The 12,277-nt window shown below is 40.5% G+C and overlaps 1 protein-coding gene across 7 annotated transcripts in view; it reads right to left on the reverse strand.

Moving 5' to 3' along the window:
* The window catches only part of COL6A6 (collagen type VI alpha 6 chain), a 148,510-nt gene that overhangs the window by 85,700 nt on the left and 50,533 nt on the right, over nucleotides 1–12,277 (reverse strand). For all 7 annotated transcript variants that reach the window (XM_087892527.1, XM_087892526.1, XM_060683679.2 and 4 more), the window contains 5 exons: nucleotides 9,212–9,274; nucleotides 8,056–8,106; nucleotides 7,398–7,433; nucleotides 5,452–5,514; nucleotides 4,393–4,452 (listed from right to left, as the gene is read on the reverse strand). In XM_087892527.1, the coding sequence (XP_087748653.1) occupies nucleotides 4,393–4,452; nucleotides 5,452–5,514; nucleotides 7,398–7,433; nucleotides 8,056–8,106; nucleotides 9,212–9,274 (273 nt within the window). The remainder of the gene's footprint in view (nucleotides 1–4,392; nucleotides 4,453–5,451; nucleotides 5,515–7,397; nucleotides 7,434–8,055; nucleotides 8,107–9,211; nucleotides 9,275–12,277) is intronic.

Consider the following 12,277-nt stretch of genomic DNA (forward strand, 5'->3'; position numbering starts at 1 on the left):
CTCCTTCCAGATTTGTGGTCACTGCACAGGAACATTGTCTGGTCGCTAGGGTAGTTTGCTGCATGGTTATCTATATGAGCTCACACCTGATTCAGAAAGAATGCATGTTTCTCTGGGTCTCTGTCAAATGTGGCTTTCATCGGGGGAGGGAGGCTGGCCAAGGAGGAGGAGGTTGTAGTGGCACCCAAGCTGGAGGCCAATGACCAGGGACCCAGTTAGCTCTGGGATAGTACGCCAATGGTGGGGATCCCTGCCACCCCATAGGGTTGTGCAGGTGGCCAGGTGGGCTCACCACCTCATGGTGGCCTACACGCCTGTCCCATCCCCTTGATACTTATCTGATCGAACCTCTCCCATAGGTTCTCCACTGTCTGACCAGGGGAGGGCAGTCAGGTATCGCCATTCCCTGGATTTGTCCAACTGAAGGGTTCCCCTTGCCCTCTAATGTGGGGCAAAGGCGACCGAGTCCCACATGGATGTCAATGGGAACTCCATTCCAAACTCCTGGCTGGAGCTGAGGTCTTCTTTGGCCTGGTAAAAGTTCCCCCCTTTGGCCGGGTCACTGCCAGGAGGGCAAACTCCGCCAGCATTGCTGTCATCTGCAGGCTTTCAGTAGGGATCATACCAGCATTGGCAACTCCTTCTCCCTCTTTCTCCATTTCCATGGCCTTTCCTGAGTCTTCTCTACTCCCTCGAAAGATTGGGTGAGTATCCGGGCTCAGGACCCCAGAGAGTGGAAAATTAGGAGAGTTGGTTTAATGTCAGCATTCCAAATAATGCATCCACCAAAAGCAGAACTCCAAGGCAGGTAGATTCCTCAAATAATATGTTTATTGATACATCATATCTGCACAGCCAGTGAAAGCCAACTCTAAAGGTTCCTTAGGTTTTAGCCTAATTAAAAGAGCAAATATTCCACCTCCCAGGTGTCACCGGTCACCTTGTCCAATGAAAGTAGCTGGCAGGCTGCTTTGTCACTCTTCTCCTCCTTCAACTGCCACCTGAGATGACCTTTGTTCCCACAAGAAAACTTTTTCTTTTGATTATTAGCTAGTCTATCTACTTTTCCTCCTCCCTTACCTCTCTCAGGATTTGTGGCAACTATGAGGCAGCAAAAGATGGCTTCAGCCAGGTTCTCTTCAGAGTTGACATAAAATATATAACTAAGTTATCTAGGTTGGAGGCAGAAAAGATCTGACATTTTCAGAAGAAAACACTTTGAGAGTGCTGGACAGATTTCTTACACTCTGCAATATGAACTATGCAGATTCTTCCTTGCCTTCTTCATTAATCCCCAGGGGTAGGAAATTTACTGTTTGCCTGTAACCCCATTCCCATTTCAGTGGTCTCTTGATTTAAAATTTAAAAATGAGCCTCTTAATATCATGTTGTCCAAATTATTTTCAGTAGGATGGTTTTCATTATCTTCAAAAAATGAAGACAAATCTCCCATTAAATTAATTCACCTAGTCTTCCTCCAAATCCTTTAAATCCCAACAAAGAATATCTGCTCTGACATAAAACTAACAATGGTTAATTTTAATGAGTGTCAATTTTAAAATGTCCCCCAATGAAAAGATATATAATTATGACCTAATCAAAATTAGCATTCTTAACCTTACTGCAGACATAATATGGGGACATATTTAATGCTAAAAATTGTGACAGATGTATGAATCAAAAGAAGGCCCAAACTGAATGATAGGATGTTGCTATCTAGAATGGTTTCTTCATTATAGTTTATTTCATTATAGTTAAAAAGTTAGAAAACCTCTATGGCTAAAGTCAACACAATGTACTAAACAATTTTTAATTATATAGATTTTTAAACAATCATTGCAATCAGATGTATACACATATTGCTGTGCATAAATTGTGGTGTCGAACCCCAGCCGGGGTTTGCCATACCTGGAGGGTGGAGGGTTATGACACCAGCAGCTTTGGCAGCAGTGGTGGCAACAGTGGCGGCAGCAGCCTTGACGGTGGCAATTGATTCCGGTCCTACCACACAGCTGTTCGTGAGATACTGGGCCCGGGCCAGTGGCGACAGGACATCGCCGGCACATCAGCAGGTCTGGAGGGCCCCCCCCCGTCCACATGCCAGCTGAGGGGATAGATATCACAACTGCCAGGGAGAGGCATGTCCCGCTTTTCCAGCCCAGGACAAAATATCAGAAGGGAGGCATTCGGCTGGGTGTGCCCGGCCAGCTGGAGGCCAGCTGGAGGGCATGGGCCTATGCAGATAAAGCTTGTTGGGAGGCGGACGCTCCCAGCGCTGTCTTTACACTGATCCTGGACTCGTATGTCAAGGCTCTGGCCTGCTGCGCTGAATAAATGGAATGCTGGCTTAAAGGCTCCTGAGCACGTTTGCTTACATTTGCTTAGTTGCGGTCAGGTCCAGCCTTGGACCTTTGAGACGTGGATTATAGACCAAAATAATTAAGTGTATGTTTGCATTGCATTAAGCCCAAACAACCCTATCTTACCTTACCTTCATTGTGACTTAGCTATAAATTATAAATTGATCCAGTAGGTTACTATAGAACTAGAACCAGAGATTGCCTAATAAAATTGAATTCTGGAAGAATCAGGAACAGACAAAAGGGTGTTTGTTTGTTTTTTATATATAATTAAATTTTGGAATTTGCTATCATGAAATATGGTACTGGTTTCCAGTTTGGTTGGTATCAAAAAAGGACAAATCATTGTAGTCCTGGAGATCAATGGCTATTAATCTGGATAGTAGTATGACTGGCTCTGAAGGCCATCTCCTGGGACACTAGAGTGCTTCCCTGTATATGTGGTTTGTCATTGTAAGAACAGACTGCTGGACCGTTATTAGTCCAAGTCAGTATATATTCTTATGCTTTCAATAAACAAAACGTCACAGACATGCAAATAAAGGGAAGAAAAAATATATATAGTTGCAATCAAGGATTAATCAGCCTGATCTATATATGAAACTTACCTTCAGAAGATCAAAATAAATGTACTTAAAATTGATTATTCTTTCAAGAGGATCATGATTAAGGGTTTTGTAGACCCTTAAAAGCTTCATTATAACTTATTAAGACTTTATCTTGATGTGATGTGATGTCTCGCTGCCTGGAGGCCGTGCGGGTCTGGATGGGGAGGAACAGGCTCAGACTCAACCCCTCCAAGACCGAGTGGCTGTGGCTTCCGGTGCCCCGATATAGTCAGCAGGTGCCATCGCTGACTATTGGGGGTGAATCTTTGCCCCCCACGGAGAGGGCTCGCAATCTGGGTGTCCTCCTGGACGCGCGGCTGTCTTTAGAAGAGCATATGACGGCCATGGCCAGGGGGGCCTTTTATCAGGTTCGCCTGATTCGCCAGTTGCAGCCCTTTCTGGATCGGGACACCCTGCGCACGGTCACTCATGCCCTTGTTACTTCCCGGTTGGACTATTGTAATGCTCTCTACATGGGGCTCCCCTTGAAGAGCACTCGGAGGCTCCAACTGGTCCAGAATGCGGCTGCACGGGTGGTTATGGGCGCAACCTGTTGTGCCCATGTGACACCCCTCCTGCGCGAGCTGCACTGGCTCCCAGTGGTCTTCCGGGTGCGATTCAAGGTGTTGGTTACCACCTTTAAAGCGCTCCATGGCATAGGACCTGGGTACCTCCGACGTCTTCTGCCACCAATAGCCTCCCACCGACCAGTTCGCTCCCACAGAGAGGGTCTCCTCAGGGTGCCATCGGCCAAGTTATGTCGGCTGGCGACACCCAGGGGGAGGGCCTTCTCTGTGGGAGCCCCAGTCCTGTGGAACGAACTGCCCCCGGAAATTCGTAAGATCTCCGACCTCCGGGTGTTTCGCTGCGCACTGAAGACCCTGTTGTTCCACCAGGCCGGACTATCAACACAATAGTTTTAAATTGGGGTATTTAAATTTTTTGGGGTTTTAAATCTGAGCCAATTTATTTAATTATTTTAAATTTTACATTGTTGTTTTGTTTGTGTTTTTAAATAGGCTGTACACCGCCCTGAGTCCTTCGGGAGAAGGGCGGTATAGAAATAAAATTATTATTATTATTATTATTATTATTATTATTATTATTATTATTATTATTATCATCTAATTTTATTTATATATAGCTAGCTTAGATATATTTATCTAATATAGCTAGCTATGTTAACTTTATCTAATTGAAATAAATAAACAATTCATATCTAAACAGAAATCCATTGAAGGTCAATTAGATTAAGATGCCTAATTTTGGATGTACTTGATAAACAACTCAGATAATTTGGTATCTTTAGGGGAGGGGAGAGGATGGAACTAGAAAAATGTGCATATTAAATTCCAACTGTCTTCTACCTAAAATTGACACTTATATAGATACAACAGCACAGCTTCAATTAATCAATTACATACCAGGTGTCCAGGATAACCCCATGTTCCTAGTTCGCCATCATCACCAACTAATCCTGGAGCCTGAGAAACAAAAACTGATTTGTTTTGGGAGCAATATAAAAGATTGCACATTTATATATTACCAACCAGTTTTTGAGGTAGCGGTCTTTCAGCAGCAAATGTGGGAAAGAATAGTATAGTAAAAAAATATTAATAATGAAATGCTTTACAAGAGTTGCACAGTATGTATTGTTATCCAGAAAAACATTTTTCCCATTGCCCACTTCTCTTGGACACCACTACCATAACTCTAGGATTTCCTTAGCCATAGCCAGTTTTTGCTAGTAAAGAATAATGATGACAGTTGTCTGCTTATACAAATAGACGCTGCAGCCCAAGGTAAGGTAGCCCTGACAGAGCCTGAACGTGATAAGTATTGCAAAGTTTCCATCAAATACATTTCTGTTCACATATCACTGCTGTTTTCTATGCCAAAGATATCAGCTATTGCTTGAGAAATTACAATCTAAATGGACAAACTAATTTCACAAAGTTTGGAAATCTAGTAAGATTCAGCTATATAATTTTAGGACTCAGAAGAGCCATCTGAAGAAGTCACAGGTGACTCTGAATACTACTTTTCATATCCATTTACATTATATTGACAGAGATCCTGCTGAAAGATCTGTTTTATTATGAGAGAAAGCCCAAGCTGTACTGTCAAAATAGATTCCAAAGCACAAATAAAGCAAAGCATGAGGATTCTCCATGAAGATTTCTGTGGAATTTTTATAACTGGATATGTCATACAGAAGTTTACATTTTGAGCCCAACTCTTGTGTATTTGAAATTTGATTATTTTATGTTGAAATGAATGTCAGTTACTTCAAGCCACCAAATGAATCATAATCATAAGCACACATTTGAAAACTCAATGAGAAGGGACAGCATAACTCCCAAAAATACATTTTGCATTATTTGGAGGAGGAAAAAAAGGAATATATTAAAAATACAGCATGTAATAATCAAACATAACAATGAACACTAGAATAGCTTTTGTAACAGCTTGTTTCACAATACCATTCTTCCTCTTTTTCCTTTTAGTCCAGGTTTTCCAGGATTGCCCATATCTCCACGTTTTCCCTGCCAAATATAATACAAACAAAGTTAATAAAATGTATATAAAATATATGATATATAACAATGCAAAAACATAGTATACTGCTTATTCTGATAGGCAGAATTATCTATTTTAGTTAATATTACAAAGAATTCAACTAAATAATTGAAATTATATATTTGAAGAGATGATAAGTATCCTATAGAAACTGCAAAAAGAAAATTGTGACATAGAAACATAGAATCATAGGATGGAAGGAACCTTGGAGATTTTTTAGTCCAATCCCCTGCTCAAGGCAGGAGTCTTACACCATTCCGGTCAAATGGTCATCCAGTTTGTTTTTGAAAACTTTCAATGATGAAGCACTCACAACCCAGGAGATCAGTTATTCCATTGATTATTTGTTCTCATTGTCAGAAAATTTATCCTTTACTTCTAGGCTGGATTTCTCTTTCACAAGCTTTCACTTATTACCTCTTGTCCTACCCTCTGAATGCCCTAGAGAAAAAGTCAAACCCTATTATTTGTGACTACTCCTCAAGTACTAGAAGACAGTTATAATCTCACCCCAATCCTTCTCTTTAATAAGATAGACATACCTAGCTCCCTCAACCGTTTGTCATGATTTAGTATCCAGACCCTTTATCATATTTGTTGCCTTTCTCTGCACACTTTCCTGGGTTTCAACATCTTTTTTGGATCACCTCACTGCATGCTTTCCTTCATGTAGATATAGTTCCATTGGAGACTATACTCTGAATGTGGTTGACCAACCAATTGCACATCCTTATGGTGATGGTACTGTCTATCCCACATTTTTCTATTTTACCAAGAAGTAGGTTCTGGTCTATCTGGTCAAACACTTTGCTGAAGTCCAAGTATCCTATGTCACATCATTTTACTGATCCACTAATTTACTTACTTTATAAAAAAAAAAAAGGCAATAAGTTCTGTCTGGCATGATCTGATTTTAACAAACCAATGCTAGCTTTTAGTACTCATCTTGTTTGTTTCTAGGTGCTCACAAATCCTCTAGTTACTTTTTCCAGGATTTTCCAGATATAGATGTCAAGCTGATTAGCCTATAATTTTATGGATTCCTTTCCTCCCTCTTTTTCTAGATTGGAACTACATCAGCTCTTTTCCAGTCCTCTGTATTTTCCCTGTGCTATATGAGCTTTGAAAAATTATATTCAGTGACTCTGAAATTACATCTGCCAGCTCCTTCAAAACGCTTGGATAGAAACCATTTGGCCAGGTGATTTGTACTCATCTAGGGTGGATAGGGATTATTTTACTAATTCCTTGCCTGTTTTGATTTGTATACCTGTATTTGAATACCTTCCTCAGTGCTGATTTTGATAGGTTCAGCTTGGCTTTTGTTAAAAACAGATGCAAAAAAGGAATGCAAGTATGTAAATCATGCAGTTTGCAAAGCAATATGATGAAATAGGTTTTATGATTTTCTCTTTTTTATTCTTCTGTGGGATGATTGTGCAATTGACTTCTATACACAAAGAACCACCAAACAGAAAAATTGCAACAATTGTACTTTTACCTTATGCCTTGCAAGGCACAGATGTTCCCAAAGCTTATTGAATAGTTTTAAAACTGAAGAGTGTAGTCATTTGGGAACCACAAAAATAGGGTGAGGGGGAGCTAACATACAAGCTGAGCATTACTGAAAGTCACCATTGGATATTCTCCATGAATTGGTGTCATCCCACCCCTATGACAATTGCTTTAAAAATGTGTGTATGTACAACCATACGTTTTATGTACAGTCTTGCACAAGCTAAGGAGAATAGGACAAGAGAATCCTGCTGATGATGTTAAACTAGTTTAGAAAGTTCAGAAACTAAATTGAAACAAGCTTGGAGAGCAAACCACTGTCAAAAATACTTGCCTGGTTTCCAAAGTCTCCAGGGAATCCTTCTATACCCTATAATGAAAACATACAATATCCTACAATTACTTTCTAGAAGTAACACAAAATTCATTTACTTAAGAAACATATTTTATTTAGCAAAATTGAAAAATTGAGCACTTTAGGGAAATAATTACTAACTAAAGCCAAACTAATCAGGAGCTAAAATGTTAAGAGGCTAAATAAGTGGGATGTTATGTATTTGGTTTATTAGTGCCTTCTAATATGAATTAGTGTCACAATATGAATTGATATCTTTGCCATTGCCATTAAAATGATAAGCCACCTTCAGTATTTCTATATTGCTATTTCCCAACATAGATGCCTGCTTGTTTTACCTGGGTGACTGGGATGACCCTCACACCTTGGGTTACACCTAGCATATACTCTTGATATTCTTTGCTCATCACTCCCAAGACCCCCCCCCCCCATGACCTGATGTCATACAATCAATCAACCAAAGTGGATTTAGGTGCTTATCCATCTCAGGGAAGCATAATTTAGTATGTAAACTTTCTCCTATTGTATATGTTTGTACATATTTTATATAATACAATTTTCTTTGTCTAAATTGTGAATTGTATTATGTTCTCAAAAGAATCCAAGCCCAAATTCACAGTTAATTTGTTATGATTACCTTTCTTCCTTTCCTTCCTATATTGCCAAAACCGACAGTTCCTTCTTCTCCCTAGAACAGATAAACTTGTATATCCAAAAGAGTGAAACACATGCCAAACCACCAAAATCTAATGAAAGCTTAGTATTCCATGCTAACTCCTGACCTTGGAGTAAAGTCATGTTTTTCATGACTTTTAGAACAGCTGTTGGATGGAAATTATATGAATATTTGGGGATTGTGCTGTCCCAGAGGGCAGCCACTGCAACAGAGAAAATGCATTACCTAGGTCCCAATAGATGATTGGATTGAGGAGACTCTTCCATTCTTCTTAATCTCACTAGGCACAGAAAAACTATTGGAGGTAGATGGTCCCTTGATATAGCTAGGCCCTATACTATATAGGGCTTTAAAGGAGATAAGCAGCACCTGAAATTTGCACTCAAAAGTCAAATGACGGCTTGTGCAAATTACAAAGCAGGGATGACACATGAACATAATGTGATGCATCCACCACATTCTGGAGTACCTGTACCTTTTGAGTAGATTTCAAAGGTAGCCCTATGTAAAGCAGATTGCAGTAATCCACTTGAGAAGTGAAAAGGATATGAGTGATTGCCTGAAAGGCCTCTTGGAGTAGGAAAGTGTACAACTGGAATATTAAAATGACAGCTATGCTTATTTCTCTTTCAACTGTAACTCTACTTTTATTGCAGTGGAAGGGGATTCAAACTAATTCATTTATCATCACAATGAATTTACAGAATTTGAAAATCCATATAAATAAAGGAAATTCCTTCTTTCCATTGTTTCCAGAGTTTTACTCCAGATAAGTAACTCAGATTTTTGCCCTGAAGCTTATTGGCTCCATTCATCATAGATTTTGATTTCATACCTTTGGGCTTTTATGGATAAGGTGTCAGTTAAAGTCCAAATCAGTCAAATTTTAAAAGAAGTTAAAAACTGGTATGCAGGTTTTTCAAACATCTTAAGAGTAAACTTTTTTAGATTTTAAAGTTATTGAGCTCAACTAGTACAGTATTTACATGGGAAAATGTGCCTACAGGTGAATGCCTCAGTTTATTTCTATGGGTCATTTTACATCCCTTTTTGATCCTTTGGCAATTTATTTTTCAATCAAACTTTTACAAGAAGATAATGAAAATGAAGAACAAACCTGCATTCCTCGCTGGCCAAGGGAACCTTTTTTTCCTTTCTCTCCAGGTTCCCCAGATTCTCCCTGGTTTCCAAAATAAGTAAGTAATTACATGTGAGAAACAAATAAATGTGACAAACATAAATAGAGGTATGGATAATTCTAAAATAATACATGATGCTACAATAATTTAGTGCCAGTATTTTAAATATAAAATCAAGATCAGATATTTGGGGGATATTTTTCCTACTGTTATATTGGTTTATCACTTTATAAATTCCTAAACTACTGGCTTTATTTTACTATTGATAAATACCCTTATAGTACACATAATCAACATTAACAGTGTTGGTTTACAGCTTAACCCAAATATACAGTATAATGTTTAGAGGATTCCTAGCTATGCTGCAGTGGTGGGTTGCTACTGGTTCGCAGCGGTTCGGGAGGACTGGTAGCAATAAATTGGTGAGGGTCGCAGAACTGATATTAATTACTGGCTGGCCACGCCCCTGAACCGGTCCCCACCCCACCCAGTCACTTCCTTTTCCTCCTTACCACCCGGGCAGCTTGCCTGTCTAAGCTGCCTTCCCACATGGTGCCTGCCCTGCGCCCCAAATGAGCTGCCGCCTCCTGCCTATAGGTAAGTCGTGCTCCCCCCCACACAGAGCATGCTGTGCCACCCCCACCGGGCTCACGACCTTACCTTCCCCGCCCCTTACAGGAGTGCCCCCCCGCACCCCATTTTGGCTCCCAGGGGCTGCAGGGAGACTTGCTAATACCAAAATGGGGCATGGGGGGGTGCAGCACCCCCCTCTCATGCCCCATTTGGCTCCCAGGGGCTGCAGGGAGGTTTGCTAAGACCAAAACAGGGCGTTGGGGTGTGTGGTGCCCCCCTCACGCCCCGTTTTGGCTCCCAGGGGCTGTAGGGAGGCTTGCTAAGGCCAAAATGGGGCATGAGGGGGGTGCCTAGCAAGACTCTCTGCAGCCCCCTGGAAGCAAAAACGGGCTGCGGTTGGGGTGGGGTGGCTTCAAGGGAGAAAGAAACAAAGAAATCCTCACTTCCGGTGGCACCGCAGGTGTTGAAGACACTCCTTTGTGAGCGCCAGCCCCGCGATCGCATAAAGCCGTTAGAACAATGCAAATCAGCTGTCTAGCAGCTTGGAAACTTTCTCCCCGGGAAAAGGGGAGGAAGAGAGCAGATGGGTGTAGGTAGAGCTCCCCAAGAGCCCCAGGAAACAATTCTGGGGCTCAAAGGGTGAGAGCTCCCTGGAAGCCTGACAGAGCTCCGGATCTGGGACATTTCTGCTTTAAGCAGAACAAGACGCCACGACCACCCCTGCAAACAATGCTTTGAATAAAACATTGGATTTGGAAGCAGGCTGAGCAAAGCTAGGAGAGATCAGATTTGCAAGTACTAAACTTTAACTCTAAATGTGTATTACTTCCTTCTGAGTTATTAAGGGAAGAAAGTGAAAGCAAGATGGCAATTGAGTTGTAATGGGGCGTGGAAAGTTGAGAGCTTATTGTTAAGTGGCTGCTAGCTATCCTTGCTCAGGCTAAGCTAATCAATATGGAGCTCTAAGAATGTCAGATGATCAATGGGCATGTTTTGAGTTTCAAAATGTCTGGCTTTTCTTCCTCCTACCAAAGACCTTCTGGGGTTCTTCACAGGAAGGGAGAAAGGAGAAAGGGAGGGAGAAAGAAAAAGAGAGAGTGGGGAGGGAGGGAAGGGTAAACCCTTTTACTCACACTTCATCCTCACTGTTTGGGGATCCCCACGTGCAGTGAGCTTGAGTTGAGAGCTTATTGTAATTGGCTGCTAGCTATCCTTGCTCAGGCTAAGCTAATCAATAGTGGAGCTCTAAGAATGCCAGATTATCAATGGTCATGTTCTGAGTTTCAAAACATCTGGCTTTTCTTCCTCCTACCAAATACCTTCTGGGGTTCTTCACAGAAAGGGAGAAAGGAGAAAGGGAGGGAGAAAGAGAGAGAGAGAGAGAGAGAGAGAGAGAGAGAGAGAGAGAGAGAGAGAGAGAGAGAAGAAAGAAAGAGACAAAGAAAGAAAGAGAAAGAAAAAGGAAGGGAGAAAGAGAGAAAATGCAGGTATCTCTTAACAGAGGCTTGAACTTGCCTGAAATTAGATCAAGCCCTACATCACTTAACCCAATGTATCAGATTAAATTGTTATTGAATTATTTTTGGTATATACTACATTCTCTTGTGTAATTTAGTTATAGCGTAAAACTAGTCTATTATGTCTCAAAATAAAAGGGAGATCAAAAATCCAATTAGTGCCGTGTAAATTCTGGAATCCCCAAAGACCTTTCTCATTGTATTTATTTAACAAATTTATAGAGCTACCCAACTCATATACAGTGACTTTATCACTTTTGTGTTCCTTTCATGTAGTTCTCAATGTGTCAATCTCCTTGCTACTCTATTTCCCCCACCAAAATTCTATTATAAATAATATTACCACACATTACAGCTCTAATTTTGTGTATTTGCGCTAGTAATTTTCAGAAAAAGATTTATTTCTCTCTTACATAGTTATTTAGAAGTAGCTTCATATGTCAGTTTACTTTTACCATTAAAAAAATGTTTTGTTGCATTATATGACTGCAAAAGCCTTTTAGCAGTTTCATGTAACAGGAAATATCCAGTAACAATTTTGAAAGTAGTTGTCATAGCCACAAACACCCTCCCCCCCAAAAAGACAGAGAAAGAACGAGAAAGAGAGAAAGAAAGAGGAAGGAAAGGAGAGAGAGAGAGAAAAAAACTCTTGTGTTATTATTTTTAATTGTTCCATTATTTATCATGTGTTAATATTTTACACTGTCCCTACACCTAGAATGATTTTACTGCCTTTCTTTTGCCCAGGGCTACCACATATTTTTCAGGGATTTACATACATTCAATGTCTATAGTCCAGAGCATAAATATGTGTGTGTTTATTTTGTACATCAGGTTGCATAAATCCATCTTAATATGCTATTCCTTGTATGTGATGTTTTGTATACATACAGAGAAAGAAGCACTCTTGTGATCTTTGACTTTTACGCTTGCTGTCAAACATCAGCCATAATA

This window comes from Pantherophis guttatus, chromosome 4, assembly GCF_059756535.1.
Source record: "Pantherophis guttatus breed Tessera chromosome 4, ASM5975653v1, whole genome shotgun sequence".
Classification (NCBI taxonomy): domain Eukaryota; kingdom Metazoa; phylum Chordata; class Lepidosauria; order Squamata; family Colubridae; genus Pantherophis; species Pantherophis guttatus.